Source organism: Corella eumyota, chromosome 5 (assembly GCF_963082875.1).
Source record: "Corella eumyota chromosome 5, kaCorEumy4.1, whole genome shotgun sequence".
In the NCBI taxonomy this organism is placed as follows: domain Eukaryota; kingdom Metazoa; phylum Chordata; class Ascidiacea; order Phlebobranchia; family Corellidae; genus Corella; species Corella eumyota.
In genome coordinates this window covers 4141975-4160336 of record NC_137494.1, presented here as the reverse complement: position 1 = coordinate 4160336, position 18362 = coordinate 4141975, and the positions used below count along the sequence as shown (strand labels likewise).

At 31.9% G+C, this 18362-nt stretch overlaps 4 protein-coding genes across 4 annotated transcripts; 3 read left to right on the top strand and 1 right to left on the bottom strand.

Moving 5' to 3' along the window:
* Positions 1-248: 248 nt before the first annotated feature.
* On the top strand, positions 249-2315 carry LOC145752861 (uncharacterized). Its single transcript, XM_082569218.1, has 3 exons — positions 249-888; positions 1090-1376; positions 1479-2315. The coding sequence occupies exons 1-3, from the start codon at positions 304-306 to the stop codon at positions 1717-1719; spliced, it is 1113 nt and encodes a 370-aa protein (XP_082425344.1). The 5' UTR covers positions 249-303; the 3' UTR covers positions 1720-2315.
* A 2553-nt stretch (positions 2316-4868) lies between these two features.
* On the top strand, positions 4869-8187 carry LOC145752397 (eukaryotic translation initiation factor 4H-like). The gene is made up of 6 exons (XM_082568677.1): positions 4869-4986; positions 5765-5912; positions 6043-6156; positions 6249-6357; positions 6754-7002; positions 7067-8187. The coding sequence occupies exons 1-6, from the start codon at positions 4949-4951 to the stop codon at positions 7306-7308; spliced, it is 900 nt and encodes a 299-aa protein (XP_082424803.1). The 5' UTR covers positions 4869-4948; the 3' UTR covers positions 7309-8187.
* Positions 8188-8460: 273 nt separating this feature from the next.
* Positions 8461-13242, bottom strand: LOC145752731 (AMP deaminase 3-like). Its single transcript, XM_082569059.1, has 17 exons — positions 13218-13242; positions 12842-13038; positions 12543-12709; positions 12109-12343; positions 11701-11845; positions 11435-11624; positions 11105-11243; positions 10856-10987; positions 10711-10773; positions 10495-10626; positions 10144-10307; positions 9913-10035; positions 9663-9830; positions 9328-9448; positions 8981-9190; positions 8770-8876; positions 8461-8620 (listed from the first exon to the last, which is right to left on the bottom strand). Exons 1-17 carry the CDS (start codon positions 13240-13242, stop codon positions 8461-8463), a joined length of 2478 nt encoding a protein of 825 aa, XP_082425185.1.
* A 1658-nt stretch (positions 13243-14900) lies between these two features.
* LOC145752900 (ceramide synthase 1-like) lies at positions 14901-18306 on the top strand. The gene is made up of 6 exons (XM_082569264.1): positions 14901-15373; positions 15582-15738; positions 16169-16349; positions 16765-16926; positions 17341-17491; positions 17851-18306. The coding sequence occupies exons 1-6, from the start codon at positions 15134-15136 to the stop codon at positions 18016-18018; spliced, it is 1059 nt and encodes a 352-aa protein (XP_082425390.1). The 5' UTR covers positions 14901-15133; the 3' UTR covers positions 18019-18306.
* Positions 18307-18362: the final 56 nt, after the last annotated feature.

Here is an 18362-nt window from a genome sequence, read left to right as displayed (position 1 = left end):
ATTAAATTAATTAATTTTATAAAATTTGTGACCTTAATTCGGTATTTACGCGTTGCCGTTATTTTAAGCTATTACTCATACGTACAACAAGTTTAAATCGGTATTTATACACTAAACTTTGAGGCGCATCAATGTAAGGTTTATTTATTTTGTAAACAAAAATTAAAGACCATCGAAAAATCGTCGTAAAAATATTATTTATATTCCCATAACTGTATAAAAAATTAATATTACTTTGTTACAGAAATCGTTTATAATGCTTTATTTAAAGAATAGTTTGATTGAATAAATTTTGCAAAAGTCATGTCAGCAATGTTTCCTACCGCCAGCCCTGAACCTGAATCGAGCACTGTCGAAAATTCACAAAATATTTCATTTCCATTCCAATATGACCCGCTTAACCCATGCCCTCGGCAGCTTTGGGAGCTTATTATCGGACTTCTGTTCTCCTGCGGTATTATCGTTTCAAATTCTTTTTGCATAAAGTTGAAGGTTCAACAGCAGCCACGTCACCACCCGGAAAACAAACTTTTTGTTCTTAATCTTGCCATAAGTAACTTGCTCTGCGGCATGGCGATTTTTGTTTCCAACATTTTAGATCTGTACTCGCATTACAATCAAACGGATCTAACTCTTCCAACATGCCTTTTAATTTGTTACTACTGGGCACCTGCGTTTATATTCTTCGTGATGCTACCGTATGTGGCTTTGGCTTCACTGGGCATAGACATTGCTTATTATTGCCACCATTCAATGGATTACCACCGCAGAATGTCAAGAACAAGATTGTGGGCAACGCTACTTTCGGGTTGGGTTTACACATTAGCTGTGGTGTGTTTGACTGTTATTATCGTGCCGGGAGTTTTATGCGATAAAGATCAATGGGAGGTGTGTTCAAAGTTTTTATTACAAACACATGTTATACAATGATGTAAATTAGGTTTCTTAAAGCGGGGGTATTTTTATTCAAGCTATATTTAGTTTTAAATGACTAACGTTTAGTGGTGTTTTGTGTTATATATTAAGTTATATAGAATGTACAGTCATTTTACATATTATATAATAGCTTTTATTTTTTTTAATTTCTAGTTAAATATCAACTTCATTGTATTTCCAATCTTACTGATGTTTGTGCCTGCAACATTCGTTATGATTATATTTGTTTACATCATGCGAAATTACTGGAAAAATTCACAACATTTGGCTCGCCGGATGAGCTTATCCAGCACGATGGCTTTTAATAGCGACTCTAAGAGCCGTCTGGTTAGAAAGTTTATCAAGAAATTTCTTCACGTGATTGTGTTTTCGATACTGTGCGGGCTCGTTTTTACCTTTTTGACTATTACCGAAGTTATACTCGAACAAAGGCATAAAAGGTAGAAAAATATACAAACTAACCTGTTTCAATTTATTTTAATTTATTAAATTTATTTAAATACAAAATGGCGCAAAATAATTACTTTAATTTTCATTTTTAGAGTATGCATGTTGTACAAACTAGATCGTATGTCCGTGTCTTTAAACGCTTTACTTGCGCCTTGGTTTTACTGCCTAGCCACAAAGCAATTTCGCAAGAAGTTCTACCGACAGTCAATCGCTTGGTGGAGCAACCGGCATTTTTCCATAAAGAAAAGTTTGAAGTGCAATCCACAAATTCGAAAATGTTCTTCAACCAAGGATTTGCCGCTAGGTCGCTCCAGCGTTGAGAATAACAACTGAAATTTCTTACTTATTTGTTATTGAAAGTCGATATAAATTTTTAAGAATATTTTAAAATAGTTTTTAAACATTTTTTGGGGATTCTATCACAGTAGAAGGCGTGAAAGATTTTAGAAAAGTGTCATCCTTAACGCAGAGTTTTTCTGGTGCCAAAAATAATGGTGGTATTCTTATCAAAATTCTAAATACCCTTTTTTGCATATTTAAAAAAAACTTTTGTAAAAGTTCAACTAATATTGACCCGATGCTAATTAAATTTGAATAGAACTTGATGCATAACGGTGTCAAGTATTAAAAGGAAGTTATTCTATCATATCACAGTCTGTCGAAAGCTAATGACGTCAATAGCAATATATAAATGTAATGAAGTAAATTTAATCGCTGAATCATCACAATATAGTCAAAACAACATTTTTAATAATACAAAACAAAATTTTCTATTTAATTTTCAAATTTTTTTTACAAATGTTTTTATTTTTAAATTTCTTCAATTTGCTATTGTGTTGTTTTAATATTGTGCTAATTGTTAATGTTGCAATATCTGTTAATTAGGTGCCATTGGGCATGACATTGTTTTATATCAAAATAAATATGATTCATCTAACATTGCAATTGTTTTTAATGGGGTTTAACTAAACCCTAATACAATTTATATAAAAAAAGCTTTATGTAAGGTTAACCTGAGTTTCATTATTTGGTCTTTTATTTGCAGTTTATCGTAATCTGCTTATGTCATCGTTAGAGCCACTCTTTTTTATAAACTGCAGTCTATATTTAATATTTAAAACACTATTTTTATTAGTTTGTTAATATGATTGTGATCTTTTCGAGTCATCCAATTTTTGTTTAAGGTGTTGATTTTACTGTATTAAAAAAATGTAGGTCTATTGCGATAACGAATTGACTAATAATAACTAGAACCACCACCTACTAAGGCAAGCTTTATACGGTTTCAAGTACTAAAAAGTCATCCTCTAATAAAACTGTTTACCATTTTTTCGCGACTTGCACAATAATTAAATATAAAAAAGATAGTAAAAAATTTATGCTAATTAATAAATTAATTTTTTAAGTCATCGCTGAACAGCTTTTACATCAAAAAATGATTGACAAAATAAAAATGAAGTTCAAATCGTTTGATCACTTTAAATACATAAACCTAAGTTTATAAATGTTACATTAAGGCTATTTCAGAACATATACTGTTATGTGGTATTTCGATAGCAGAACCGCCTCTTTACCATACCGTTTCGATGTTATAAGGCATAAGACTAATGTCATAAGACATATGTTTTAATTGTAGGGGGGACCCCATAGATAATCGCACATTTGCTCTTACATCTTATAAATAAATATCTTACTATTTGTGGTGCGTAATAATTTTGTAGAATAAATTTAAATTAGTCACCACAAACAAAATTTTTTTTTTATGCGTATAACATTTTATGGCACTTGCAGACATTGAGATTATATGTGCGGGCTCGTTCTAATCATTTGTATCTTTTAACTTTCCTGTTTTCATTAACAGCCCCATCTAACAAATGGAATTTTTCATTTTGTTTTTTTTAGGTGAAACCTGTTTTTGCTGGACAAGTGGAAAGAGCTCCATCTGTGGATGGATGTCTCATTTTACTTACGGGATGGAGGAATCAGGGTCAAGGAGATGAGGGGTTCGGTTGGTAAGGTTACGGGTATGGTGGTAGCGTGAGTTAAGGGTATGGGAGTAGGGATGGTTAGGGGTTATGGGGGTCAGGGTAGATTAGGAGTATGGGGCAGTGGGGTAGGTTAAGGGGCAGGGTAGGTAAGAGGTTAGGGAGGGCAGAGTAGGTAAGAGGTTAGGGAGGGCAAGGTAGATAAGAGGTCGGGTTTGGCAGTTGTAACAATAAAAAAGTGTTAGTCATTGGTAGTTCTCTATTTTTGGGTTCGCCATAACATTTAATAAATTTGAAATTTTATTCTTATGTATTAATAAAAAAAATATTGTAAAATACAAAAAATTTAAACATGTTTTTACTTTTTTGATATTACACCTAACTTTAATTAAATTAAAAAAAACTATTTGAAATATTTATTTTTTAATAAAGAAACGTTATATTCCAGAACATATACTATTATGTGGTATTTCGAAAGCATTACCGCCTTTTTATTATATCATTCCAATGTTATAAGGCATTAGACTAACGTCATAAGACTTATATTTCAATTGTAGGGGGGACCCCATAGATAATTGCACATTTGCTATTACATCTTATAAATAAATATCTTACTATTTGTGGTGCGTACTTATTTTGGAGAATAAATTTTAATTAAGCACCACAAACAGAATTATATTTTCTATGAGTATCACATTTTATGGCACTTGCAGACATTGAGATCATATGTGCGGGCTCGTTCTAATCATTTGTATCTTTTAACTTTCCTGTTTTCATGAACAGCCCCATCTAACAAATGCATTTTTTCATTTTGTTTTTTTAGGTGAAACCTGTTTTTGCTGGACAAGTGGAAAGAGCTCCATCTGTGGATGGATGTCTCTTTTTACTTACGGGATGGAGGAATCAGGGTCAAGGAGATGAGGGGTTGGGTTGGTAAGGTTAGGGGTATGGGGGTAGCGTAGGTTGGGGGTATGGAGGTAGCGTAGGTTGGGGGTATGGGAGTACGGAAGGTTGCGGGGTATGGGAGTCAGGTGGTCAGGGTAGATTAGTAGTATGGGGCGGTGAGGTAGTTTAAGGGGCAGGGTAGGTAAAAGGTTACGGAGGGATTATCTGAATTATAAGAAAAAGAAAAAGAATACTGACAATATTAATATGGTTTAAAATCTTCAATTTTGATACATAAATTTAAACCATATATAAGTTAAAATAGGTACATTAGTTGGGGTAGGTTAAGGGGCAGGGTAGGTAAGAGGTTAGGGAGGGATTAGCTGAATTATAAGAAAAAGAAAAAGAATACTGACAATATTAATATGGTTTAAAATTTTCAATTTTGATACATAAATTTAAACCATATGTAAGTTAAAATAGGTACATTAGTTTGTTTTTTTATTCAATTTAAATAAATAAAAGGGAAACACTATTTTTAATATTTTAGTTTGTCCACAAAATCGCTGAAGTGTGGTGAATGAAGTTTTGACAAAACGTGTGAAAACGTGACTTATTTTGCAAATTATTTGTTTAATATTTATCAAAATCTATTTTCTTGTTACAGTTCTAGGGATAATTTTAAGAAAATTATGGCATATAATGACCGTGGAAATTACAGTCAAGGAGGGTAAGTTATTTAATTCTACTTTTAAATTGGCGGATTGTAATTATTAACGTACAGACGTAAGTTTTTTTAAAAATTTTTAATTATTGACAGATTTAAAAATACTTAGTAAATAGTTTATTATCTTTTTGTTAGGGTAATTATTTTTTATTTGATATTATATAAAACTATTATATCTTGCAAATTGCATCGTTTAGCTATCGTTTTTTTATTTTTAATATTCAAAAAATTGGTTGACATTTTAAATTTTCGAGATGTGACAATATATTTTATAAACAATTTGCAATATTTTGCTAAATCGCTTACAAGTTATAAAAAAATTTTTTTTAAAATATATAAATAGTTACTTTATTTTTTTTAATATTAAGCAATTTTTATGAAGTTTAGGGTGGTAGTACTAAAAAAACGGGACGTGGAAAGTTGCGCGGTGCGGGAAATACTGAGGACGTATGTAAACGTTAACAAAAAATTGCTAAATGCAGATAAGGACAGGATTTTTATACCGTTTCCTAATTTTACCTTAGTCGATTTCTTATCATCGATTGGCCTTTACAGTTAATCCAAAAATACAGCATTTAGCCCACATATAGGTACCAAAATGCATAAATACATCATTCATCCCGTATAAATGTACAAAAATGCTGTCCTGTCCTGCATTTCACGTATTGTTGTTAAGGTTTACTTATGGTCCTAGACTATCATCCTGTACTTCAGTATTGTCTGTTTAGGGGGGTAAGCCATCTTAAAAAACAAATTCTAATAATCATATTTTATTTATTAGAAGATTTGATGGTTACAAACATGGAGGTAGAGGGGGTGGCCGACCTCCAGTAGAGCTCCCAACACAAGAACCTTACACTTGTTTTGTGGGTAATTTACCACCTGCAACAGTTCAAGGTGATATCGATCTCATTTTTCAGGACTGTTCGGTAGGCTTTGTTATTGCTTCTGTGATAAAATTGTATTTGATAACTACTTTAAATCTGTATAATTGTAAATGTAATAAAAATTACTGTAAACGTTTAGTTTTAAAATGTTATGTTTTCTATTAATGTTCAGATTAAAAACACTCGCTTGGTGAGAGACAAGGAAACGGATAAGTTCAAAGGATTTTGTTATGTTGAGTTTGAAGATTTAAATTCACTTAAAACAGCACTCGATTACAATAATGCTGTAAGTATTTTTTAAAGTAAACCAAACATTTATTTTAAAGTGCAAGTAGTTTACACATTAAAAAATCTTTTTTTTTTGCAATATTTTTGAAGCATTTTGAAGACCGATACCTCCGTGTTAATGTTGCCTCAAATCGAGGAAGAGGGGGCGGCAGAGGGGGGAGGGGTGGATTTAAGGGAGACAGAGGAGGTGGAAACTATGGTAAATCCTATTTTACGAAATTTTTTAATTTTTATTTTTACATTTTAATAACTTACCCTTATGGATCTAACACACTTCCTTGAATTGGCTCTTCAACTTTTTAATGCAATGAAAATAATATGCACAAACAACTGTGTGTTATTTTTGTTCAAGTGAAAGTTGACACACTTTTGTGTGTTCTTATGATAAGCTGATGAGTCATATGTGTGTAAAATTACTTTAACTTTTACTGGTGATCATTAAAGCGGAAAATTGTTTGCTTTAAATTGCCGTAATGGACATATTAATGTTAAATTCATAAATATATATACTTTTAATTTTTTTTGGTGAAAATGTAACAATTTTTGTGAAACCCATTTTTTTGCTATTTTTTTTACTTTAAAATTAATTTTTTAGGCAACCGCAACCATGATTTTGATCACCAACAAGGTGGCGGTAGAGGTGGTTACAACAATCATAGAGGAAGAGGTAGGGGTGGGTATGATAGACATCAAGGAGGGTATGACAGACAAGGTGGTTACCATGACAGGGGGTACCAGGATCGAGGTGGTTACCAGGAACAAAGAGGGGGTTATGGTGGAAACCGTGACAGGTACCATAACCAAAACCAACAAAGGGAACCAGAATTTAAAGAGGCATCACCAGGTATTTATCTTGTGTTACTAATATAAATCATTGTTCATAAATACTAATATTATTTAAAATACAGAAGATGCAAGTAATCGACCCCGGCTTCAACTTAAAAAGCGCACAGTGGGGGCCCCGGTTAACTCCCTTGCAAACCCCAACTCTGCTATTTTTGGTGGGGCACGACCCCGGGAGCAAATTATTGCTGAAAAAGGACTGGAAGACATCGAAAAACAAGTGGAAGAAAAACTGGTTCTGCAAGAAGAGCAAGCACTGGAACAACTGGCTAACGAGGAAGATGAATTGGCCGCTAGGTTGGAATAGAGAGCGGCGGCTTTTATTTCGAGATTGTACCGAGTTAATTTTGTTGACAACTTTCAATCGACACTCGTGGTCAATAACTTCTTTTATCTCTAGTTCCAAACTGTTTTAAGCTGTTTGAAATGAACTTTGTTCTCTGGCCACGTGCCTTTATGTTTGATTTAAAATCGAAAGTTTTTTGTATGAAAGCCAATTAAAACAAGACTTTTTTAATACTAGCACTGCTTTAAAGAAACCATCACTGCTTTGTAAAAGTTAGCATACCAGTTTTACTTTTATATAAATATTAGAGATTATAGTTGACTAAATATTGGTGTTAGGGTTACTTTTTAAACTAATCTATTTCTAACCAACTCGTGGCATGAATAGGTGTGCTGTTTTAAAAGTTCTATTTTTTTAAAGAAAAACTAAAAGCCTAATAAAATATAACTAGAATTTTTATTTATAAAACTGCATTCCATAAAAGGAATGTAAACTTGAACTTTTTGTTGTCTCAATTTATTTGCTAAGCTGGTGATGTTTGTTATGTATAAAAGCTGTTCTCTAAATCGGTTTTTCAATTTTTGTATTGAAATTGTTTAAAAATGTTATAAAAATTTAAACAGGGGAAAAATAAATGGTTTTATTTAAGCATGTCGCTACCAAAAAAAATATTTTAAGCATTGTAAAACTGATTTCTTAAAGTTAACATACATTGTGTATGTCGTACCATTGTAGCTTTGCTACATAATAAACTTGTTTTTCTTATAGAAAAATGAACTTTATCGCCGTGGTGGATAATTTTGGAAATTGCTAATTCTTTTTTCTTATTGTTGCTGTTGGTATGTAGTGAAATGATATTGTTTAACGCGTTTTAAATACAGCATCATCCTATTTTGGGTTGATAAACTTGTTTGTGGTCACTTTGCTTGGCTATAGTATGAAAGTATTTTGATTCCACTTCCTGAAGTAACTTAAATTCCAACTTCTGATAAAGTGTAGAGTGACCCTAGGTATACTTAGGGGGCTAGCTTTAAATAAATTACATTTTTTACATATAAACAGGTTTCAATGACCAACAAGCCACATCATTTTTATAATAATTTCGCGCGGCACTACAAAAGTCACAATACACAATGAAGACACGTTAGGTCAAGAGCCTTCCACGTCGCCATGCTAAGGTTCCGAAGGTTTAACTACCACATTTTCAGCACAATGTTGGTTAAAAGCAACACAAAGGTCATCTAACTCTTCTAAGAGAGTCTCCTCACGAAATGCAACTCGAATTTCTGGGACATTTGTTTTGCACGAGTCGTTTCCAGCTGAACCAGATTTTCTGAAATCAGTAATTTTATCATTTTAAAGTTAAAAAATGTAGCGATTATTTGACAACTTTAATGTTTTAAAGTAGGTCTAGTCAGTCAGAGTATTTGCTTTAGAATTTGCCATTGGCCAACAATATAAGCAGTTTAGCTTGTTTTTTACCTGTAGTTATCGCCAAGCCACTTTTGTTTTTCGATGTGAGAGAATCCACTGAGTTGAACACTGGTTCTTGCTAGCTCACACATATCACATACACTTAGCTTCCAAACCTAATCAGTAAAATTACCATTTTAAACAATCGAGTAGCCTGTACCAGTGACTTTTTGGCGATAAAAAATAAGTTTAGGCTTGTTTTGTAAAACTTTTTTTTTACTTGAGCGGCTACAGCATATTCCTCCATAAGCGGTTCCATTGTTAAGTGAAATTGTAGAGGGTCGTCGGTGGAAAGGCAAACCCGTAAACCCAACGCAAAATAATCAGGAAATGGACTTTTGTTGTACTCCAAGAATAAGTGATTGTTACTAAGAGGGGACATACAAATTCCCATTTGGCTAAGGTAGTAAAGATATTGTAAAACTGGCACCTGTAAAATATATTTTTTGTAAGTAAATTAAACTACATAACAAAATATATGTGATTGCCAGTTAAAGTAAAACCAAGCTTACAGTTTTGAAGTAAGGGCTATAAATTGTCATACAGAAAATATACAAACAGTTCAACCTTTTTAAGTACAAGTCCATGCGAAATATTTTCAGCCAGCATAAATGCTGTTAAGAGATGATCGTGGTGACCTGCTTCTCCGCAATGTGGTCTTAATGTAAATGTATTCATACCTCGCGAACTAAATTTACAGAGTTAGTGTTACTAAAAACTGTAATGACCTAAGTTGTAATCTGTAATAACGCAACAGAGTAAGTCTTTTTCTGAATTCGCCTAGCAGTATCTTTACGATTTCAGAATAGGAAATTTTATCGTTACAAAACAGATCAAAGTTTTAGAACTGTGATTTAATCGTTACTCGACTCCTAACAGATTAAAGTTAACTTGTAACTTACTGCCTTAAGTGGTTAAGCCGAGCAATATTAGCATACATATAGTAGAGATAGTAAGTATATGAGGGGTTTGTCTCGCGAAACCATTCGTCTGGTGTTGGGGAAGTCTTTTTCATGAAACCAGCTTCTTGTTTTGATTCGTCGTCGACGCTGTCGAATCCAACCACGTGACTGCAAAAAAGTATAGTAAACGCTATAGCTTATGCCTTATGGTATACAGTTTATTATTTCGTTTAAAAATCAGGTGAGATACCGTAAAAATAAATTGATTTCTTTGTGTTTTTGAGGCTTGATTGTAGCTTCGAAAACTGGTCGAAAAACGTTTTCTAAGATTTCTTCAAACGAGCTGACGACTCCTTTGCACTTGTACATGTCACTAAAAAATTTAAAAACAACTGTTCTTTTTAGCAAAAGAAGTAAACCTGGGCATCATTTAAATTTGTAACTATACTTATAAGACGTATGTTTTTTTTTTTTTACTCACTAAAGCCTTGGTACTTGTATCATCCATCTTATATGCGTGCTTCCTAGCTTGTGATTATTAAACCACTTGGCCAACTCCAACCATTCGTCCACACTTTTACCATATATCGAAAGTCGAAGTTCAAGCAAATGATATTTCTGTTCGACCAACGAATTTTCAACTTGCTAATATTATAACAAAATAAGAAAAAATTGTTTTACAAAAAAACAGTTTACATTTGACTTATTCTTGAAGATAAAATTATGTTGTTTAGCTAATTTAAGTACTTTTTGTATAGGCCTACTGTTATTTTTTTTCAATTTTGTAATTGCCGTTATGATCCTTTAAAAACGTAAAGTTTTTTAAACTAACTTTAATAATTTCAGCAAAGTATTCTCCACCAATATCGTTGCTTGTTTTAAGAAATATTTCTCGAAGTTCTGATGCTCCCATTGGACTGTACAAGTTGTTGAAGCGATCAAATCTATGAAACGTTTGACGATCCTACAAACAAATATTTTTGATAAAAATCAACTCGACATAATAAAAGAGTGTTTAAGAAAAAAGATATTACAACTACTAACGTACTGCATGTACATCAAGCGAGTCCACATTAAGATATGAAGGATCCAGTTCCAAACTTTTAAACACCTGTCAATTTTAAATAATTAATTTTTAATTAAATTTACAGTGTAAGGTCACTATTTTAGTAAAGAAAATGCAATGTAAATACCTCATTTAAAGTCATTCCTTTCCCCCCTTTTAATAAAACGGTTCTGTCTGGTTCCTTCTTTGCTTTGTTTAGTATAAATCCTAGTAAGTGTTTTTGGCTCATGCACGCTGCAGCATGAATATGAGTATCGACCTTTAAGTTTTACAAGTTTGGTTATTTATCATCTGTTAAAGTAGGTGTGCTTATTATATTTTAGGTAGTTTTTTACAGCAAAATTAGGACGTGGGTGTTAAATGACGTTCTTGTTACTTTTCTGACGTTGTAGAAATCTCGCTTATTTTCTTTCTCAGGATTTTTCATCGCTTCAGACTCGGCTTGTTCGTTTAACAAACAATGTAAACCAAACTTCTTTCTAAGGTAGGAAAGTCGTCGGTAGCAAAACGTTTTTCTGTTAATAAATATTTTTTTAAAACTGATTAAAGCAATCACTTTTGGGCCTTTGGCTATAATGAAGTGATAAAGCAAAATCCTATGCTTTCTTGTCTTAACGTTTATTTCTTTTAAGTAATCTTATTTATTGTTTTAAATATTAAATAAAAATAGAAAGAAATTTAAAACTTTACATAGGTATATTCTTACAGTGGGCCATCGGCTACTAGTGCATAAAGTAAATTTCGATTTGCGATGAACCGATCACGGTTAATAAAGGGAAGAAAGACATCAGAGTCTGAATCTTTATCAACAACTGTTACCAACCCTTGTCGCATTTCTGTTGACCAAGTTTTCTCGTCATGAAACAAAATTGGTTTCACCATCGGATCAATGAAATCTAAGAGCAATGTTAAGGTTTATGTGTCAAAAACTTTAGGATTGGGCCCATGGTTTAGAAATATCTTTTTACATGCCTGGGTAAACTAATTTGCTTTTTTTTCCTGTTGCCTTGAACAGAGCCTCGTCAGCTGTGGTATTAAAATTTTGTCGTGAATGTTTCATATAATATTGTCTTGTACGTAGAGCATGAATTAAACTTCTAGCCACATCGCGAATTTCCTGTACCAATATACATAGTTGTATTCATCATTCAATTTAATTTATTAAATTTTTTGGTAACTTTAACAAGCTTCTTGGATATATTACCAACGTGTTACAAATATAAAATTTTTATAAATTCTAAATTTTGGGTCCTTTTTTTGAGTCTCAAATGAATTATTCAAAGTTAGTTTAATCCTAAACCAGATTTTTATCTGTTTCAAATCTATTTATCAATATCTGTTCCAAATCTATTTATCAATAAATAATATTTCATGTCACACCTCCTGAAGAAAATCGCTGTCTTCTCCAGAAATAATAACACGCTGAAAGTTGATCGCACTATCTTTTGAAGTTAAAAACCCTTCTTTTGATGTGACACCAGGAGGTTCAAATTTAACTGCACTTGTGATCTTTTCTTGCGTTTTAAGCTCCTCGCTAGATGGTGCACGAGTGTGGGAAAGAATAGCTTTAGGCTCTGTGCTTTCAGGTTGTATTTCGACTTTCTCTATTGCAAAGCTAGGTAATTTATAAAGAGATTGATCGAGAATATTCTCTTAAAATAAATATATGTTTTTTTAATTAAAATTGTTTAAAAGTTGGCGTAAAAAAGGGTAAAGTTAAAAAAAGGTAAAAACAAAAAACTATTTTGCAAAAATATTTAAGGGCTACCCAATTAGAAGTCTAAGGGGCTACCCAATTAGAAGTCTAATTTTACCCAGTTCCATTTGTTGTTGGTTTATCAGTAACTAAATAAGGTACAGCCCTGGATTGCCTTCTAGTTGCCCTGTGTTTGTGGAATCTTCTTCGAGCTTCCGATTCTACTTCTATCGGTTTCTCGTTGCCCATTTCTACTGCTGGTTTAGTGCTAAGTTTAAGTTGTTCCTTAAACGATTAATTAAAATAAATATAAATGTTTTGTAAAATAAAATGTAGAAAAAAAAACTTAGAATGGGATTTAAAACTTGATATATATTTATTTGGAAAACTTTATTAGCGAAAATATGGCTAACCTACCAAAAATAATCTTTCTGCAATGTCTGACAACCTTCTCGAACATTGCTCCTGGTCTGGCTCCTTCTTTTCAACCTCTTCCTCGTCTTCCTCTGTCTGCTGGAGGGTAAAGAGACGAACGATCTCATCCGAGAGAGCATCCGTCGCTTCAACATCACCTACGTCACTTAGAGCCGAAGATGTATTCGAGTGAGAAGTTGCTATGAAAATCAAAGCCTTTAATTTTAAAAATTTTGAACGACTTATCGTTTTTTTAAGGGCAGCTTGTTGTTTTTACTGCAAGTAATGTAGTAAATTCAATACTTTTTGAATATAGTTTTTAAAGGCTATTTTCTTTAATCACGTGGTTCTAGAAGTTATTTAATAATTTTTCACTGACCTGCTTTTGAAGGCGTCGATCCCATTTCCTTAAATCTTTATTTCAGCAACTTTTTGAATTTTTTAAAAAAATCTGTTTTTTTTTTCATAGAGGGGTGTTTCGTATAATTGTTAGGAAACAATAGCGATTGTTTAGCAGTTATATCGTCATTGTGCTTTATCTGTACCAAAACAACAACAATATTCGCATATGCAAATTATACAAATTTTTTCAATAAAGTTAATAAATAAAGTTATAAAGATTTGATATTTAATAAAACTACGACAGGGGGTCTTGTGAATGAACGATATGATGACGTAATTTGTTAAATTGCCTTTTTCTCTTTAACTCTTTTGCCTCGTACCACAATAGCACCACTTCATAACTTAAAAAAAATTGTCAGCGAAAAATGTAAGGCGCATTTGTAGTAGTACAGTTAAAATTTCTTCACAATAAAGTCTAGTGAATAAGATGCTTAGTCAGCCTTCTTATAGAAAATTGATAACATTTATTAGCTACAAAAATTAATAGCGATATAGCTTGTTTGAGTATACCTAAATTTTGTATATTTAATAAATGTTAAACTTTTTTGAAATATAAAATTTATAATCAAGTAATAAAGCAACGGTACTCGGAATTTAATTTGAAAGTCTAGTTGGTCGAAAGTTGTGTTTATTTAGTCTTTTATCAGGCTATAATTATAAGTTAATACCCTATTAAACTTGAAAGAAGCGACTCAATTTGTAAAAGTTGTTACTATTTTATATCGTTTACTCAAGTGATTATTAGGTTAATGCTTATTTTATAGGTCGATTTTAAGTTTTAATTTTCACGCGCGCCTTTTTAATTTTAATAAAAAACAGTACTTTTTATAAATTATTTTAGAAAAAAACGAATATCGCCTAATTTAAATGTGGTATATCGATCAATTTAAACAAAATAAAATGGGCAAACCGAACGCCTTGGTAGCTATTGTATTAAATTCGATCCATTGGTTTAAATCACATCAATGGCAACGTTGCCTCGTGACAAAAGCGGGATTTTGTTACACCCTATTTACGCCGGTATTTAGGGACTTTTTAACCCGTTTTAACGCCATAATTTACGCAGAAAAACAACCCTAGTGTATATAAAGTGTGTCATTTTTTCAGGAATTTATTTTTTTCGAAATTGGTATAAATATAATCGTTTTTGGCAAGTTTAAGTCGCTGTGTAGCTGTGTAATTTAATACCAAGTTACCAAAAGGTTCATGTGAAAACGTTGTGTATTGGACTTTAGAACGCTTCCACGCCACGTGCTATTTAACTCGCATCTTATTCAATGCGAATATAAATTATTCAGTCAAACAACCGCCTTTTAAACGTATGCGCCTAGTACCAGCTGCTTAAGTGATTTAAGAATTCGTTAGATCTACCAAGCAAGTATTCATCGAAATATGATTTATTATTTGTTGACTGGTAATAATTTGTGACTAATATGTAAAAGGGAATAGCTAAAATGTTTTTAAACTTGGCGTTGTTTTTGGTAAATGTTAAAAGCAGTTTGAATACTAAATATTAAAGAAGGTTAATTAGGATTTTAAAGTGCTCTTACTTACCGCTACTTTAAAAGCAAGAATCCTAAATTGGTTTAAAGTGGAACCTGTAGGGAAATCTGTCTGTGCGTTTTGTATTCGCCTTAGTTTTTAACTTATTTACGCTAGCCCAATAGAAAATACAGTTTACACATAGGCAGAAGTGAAGCCAGGTTACAATTTGGATAAAAAGACTTTGTTTGTTTTTACAATCGAAAATCAAGCAGAGTTTAGTTTTTATTGAACAAAGAGAGTGTATAAACGTACAATGTCAATAAAAAACCGTTAGAATAAGTAGGTAAATTTATAGTATGTCAAGTTAGTTTAACTGTTGTGTTTTGTTCTGTATATAGGTAACGCGTTATGGTAGCAAATGGATTAATAAATTCGGTGACTCCGACCTATTTGGAATTTTTTAAAGCGGTTGGTGGCAGTTTAAGTCAATCCTGGGACAAATTTAACTTTTATGACGTCACACCTTACGGATGGTGGGCCGCAGTGCAGAAGTATGGATCTTGCACGCTAAATGACGTCATCGCCGTGGCCGTTTGCGCCATCTTGTGGACACTATTGCGAATTGGGTTGTGCTACTTTATTTTTGTGGTAAGAATATTCTTGTAAATGTTTTTTATTTCATATTCTCTGAAACTGTACATGGTTATTGGCTACGATATAATTTAGTGTGCAAAACACATAAGAGCTGGTAAAACACGTGTGCTGGGGGTTACCTTTGGCTAAGTGCACTTCTAAGTGTCAACGAACTGTATACAGTTTATTACCAATGTAAAATAATTTACTGTTTTTTTTACAGCCCATCGCAAAGTTTTCAAAACTCGAACCCAAAATGGAGAAAAAGGTGCCAGAATACTTTTGGCGCTTACTTTTTTCGGTCACGAATTGGTCTTACACTGCGTATTTAGTCTTGTACAAATACGATCTATTTTCCAACCCGGCCAAGCAAGCAAGAGGTTAGTAAATAATTGATTAAAAAAACTAGACCTTAAAGATAACAGTTGATTGCGTAATTACTAATTCGGTAATGTGTTATAGTATAGGATACGCTAAGGTAATTTTAAACGTGGATATTTTAAATTGAATGATTTTCAATTACTTCCGCACAGTTAGTTGCTACTGCTTTTGTATTACCAAATGTCGTGTTTTGCCAGGGCAACTGATTTTCTTGCTATGTATTCATCTGAACCGTTTAAACGTCAAAATAAACAAAAATATGTCCTTTTTGGATTTTTTTTAGTTCAATTCTATTTATAGAATTTTTTTTATATTTAAATATTGACTTTATGTTACTTTTTCAGGTGTCTTTTGATTAAAATTACCCTAACAGTAAGTTAATTTCTTGCTGGCGGGTCAAAACAGTAATATGTTTTACAATTTTTTTAGAATGGAAAGTGTTATCAGATGTTCCAACCGATATCTATATGGCATATCTTATGCAAATCAGCTTCTATTGTCACGCAGTGTATGCCTCAATGTTTTGGGATGTGTGGCGGAAGGATTCGCTGCTTATTGTCATTCATCATTTTGCCTCCATTATATTGCTTGGCAGCTCGTATATGTTTAGGTAAGCAACAGGATATGAGTGGGCTTCTCTTATAGTTAAAACAATAGTTCGAGTGGATTTTAAAACGATACTGTTAAGGCCTACGCAAATTTATTAATTTTTAACACAATTATAGTGAAGTTTTAAAATACACTCAACAGAATATGCTTATGTCGTGAGAAAATTAATCAAAGTTTTAGATTTAAATATGCCTAGTGTATTTAAAATTTACACTCTCATGTATTTTATATTTAAATTTTTTATATTCTGCTGAACATTTTAGAATGCAATTTTAAAAGTCACTTGGCTTTAGTGAAGCGTCAATTTAAAATAATAATAGTCTTTATTTTTTTATGTTAAACATTTCCACATTTCTAAAACAACGAGCGCCATAATTTAAATGAAGTCATCAGATAATTCCCATCTTCTTCTTTAGTTTCACTCGCCATGGTCTGCTGGTTCTCTTCTGTCATGATTATAGTGATACGATTCTCGCTGCTTCTAAGCTCACCCTTTATTACAAAACTAAGGGAGGGAAATTCGGGAAAATTTGTGGGAAGCTGACGACGATTGGATTCGTTTTGTTTACGTCATCTTGGTAAGAACTAAATTTTTTTAGTAAACATTTGTTTTTGAGGTTTTTTTTAAAAGTTGCGATAAAAATATAAAAATGCAACTGGCAATTTTTATTTTAAAGATAATAATTTTGTAACTGGCCTTCTTTTAAACCTGTATACATAAATAAAATAGTTGTCTTTGGGGAGTTAATAATCCGTCTGGATTAAAATAAATTATTTAGTTAACATTCCCGGATTGCCCAAGCTTAACATTTCCAGCTAGTTAAATCAATTTGAACCAAAGCAATTGGAGAGTTGTAAAATAAGATTTTTTTTTAAAGAATTGTTTTAAGATTTTTGCCAGAAAGTTCTGAAATTGTATACTTGAAATAAAAATTATTCCTAAGTTATATTTAATTTTTTTAATTAAATTAAGATTAACTTTCTCTTTTTAGGTTTCTGTTCCGACTCTACTGGTTTCCCTTAAAAGCAATTTATGCCATAACTTTCATTAGTCCATATATAAATAACGAATTAGTTTTTACTTATGCGAACGGGATTGTGTTACTTCTTGTGCTCGTGGGAATGCATCTTTATTGGTTTAAAGTAGGTGGAATTTTAGTTTGTTTTCTTAAATTATACGCTGCGTTATTAAAATCTATTGGGAGTATAGAATGTAAGCCTAATTTAAATTCCAAGTAATTGTTATCAGCAAAACTAATATTGTGCTGAGCTATTTTTTTTCAATTTTGTAACTTTGCAAAATATATTTTGGTGATTAGCAACTTGACATAATTATATCCTGTTTTAAATTTTTTAAATTGAATTGGGCTTATTACTATTTTTCTTCAATATTGTTTTTTTTTTCTAATAAAAAATATTTTATTAGTACTTAGGCTACACGAGTACTTAACTAACAAAGCTTAATTTTTTAACCTTATTAAACAAATACATTTCTTTATTAGTTAATGGTTGATACAGCTTTCAAGTTGGCAACAGGAAAAGTAAGAGAAGTTGAAGATCCGAGAGAATATGACAACAATGTTCACACAAACGGGAAAACCAATGGAAAAGCTAACGGGTCAAGCAACGGGGTATCTAACAACAACCACAATCACGCTAAACAACATTAAAAAGGCATTTTAAATTCACAAGTGTCATTTTTGGCAAAATATTCAAACCAATTTACCGTTTTTACTTAAAACAGCATCGTATGAAATACGCATTGGACTATTGCGCCCTGTATTTGCGTGACTTTAAAAAATTAATAAATAAGATTTATTTTGTTAAATGTCGTTAATTTTTGTGTCACTGTGATTTTGGGTAATCATCTTAAATCCCCAAAATTTTTTCCAACTAGTTTTAAATTAATACTTAAATTTCTTTATACTTTTTTCAAGTAATTATACAATAAACATTATTCCAGGTAGTTTTGTGTTTTCTTTACCATATAAATAATTTACAAATAGAAGTATAC

What these genes read in the sequence shown, in the direction of transcription:
- LOC145752861 (XM_082569218.1), top strand. Translation starts at nt 304, where the DNA reads ATGTCAGCAATGTTTCCTACCGCCAGCCCTGAACCTGAATCGAGCACT. An exon ending in GCGATAAAGATCAATGGGAG is followed by an intron (nt 889 to 1,089) that starts GTGTGTTCAAAG and finishes TTTAATTTCTAG; the next exon opens with TTAAATATCAACTTCATTGT. An exon ending in CTCGAACAAAGGCATAAAAG is followed by an intron (nt 1,377 to 1,478) that starts GTAGAAAAATAT and finishes TTTCATTTTTAG; the next exon opens with AGTATGCATGTTGTACAAAC.
- LOC145752397 (XM_082568677.1), top strand. Translation starts at nt 4,949, where the DNA reads ATGGCATATAATGACCGTGGAAATTACAGTCAAGGAGG. An exon ending in GGAAATTACAGTCAAGGAGG is followed by an intron (nt 4,987 to 5,764) that starts GTAAGTTATTTA and finishes TTTATTTATTAG; the next exon opens with AAGATTTGATGGTTACAAAC. An exon ending in TCATTTTTCAGGACTGTTCG is followed by an intron (nt 5,913 to 6,042) that starts GTAGGCTTTGTT and finishes ATTAATGTTCAG; the next exon opens with ATTAAAAACACTCGCTTGGT.
- LOC145752731 (XM_082569059.1), bottom strand. Translation starts at nt 13,242, where the DNA reads ATGGGATCGACGCCTTCAAAAGCAG. An exon ending in AAGGAATGACTTTAAATGAG is followed by an intron (nt 10,774 to 10,855) that starts GTATTTACATTG and finishes TAAAATTGACAG; the next exon opens with GTGTTTAAAAGTTTGGAACT. An exon ending in TGGCTTGGCGATAACTACAG is followed by an intron (nt 8,621 to 8,769) that starts GTAAAAAACAAG and finishes TACTGATTTCAG; the next exon opens with AAAATCTGGTTCAGCTGGAA.
- LOC145752900 (XM_082569264.1), top strand. Translation starts at nt 15,134, where the DNA reads ATGGTAGCAAATGGATTAATAAATTCGGTGACTCCGACCTATTTGGAA. An exon ending in TGTGCTACTTTATTTTTGTG is followed by an intron (nt 15,374 to 15,581) that starts GTAAGAATATTC and finishes TTTTTTTTACAG; the next exon opens with CCCATCGCAAAGTTTTCAAA. An exon ending in GGCAGCTCGTATATGTTTAG is followed by an intron (nt 16,350 to 16,764) that starts GTAAGCAACAGG and finishes CTTCTTCTTTAG; the next exon opens with TTTCACTCGCCATGGTCTGC.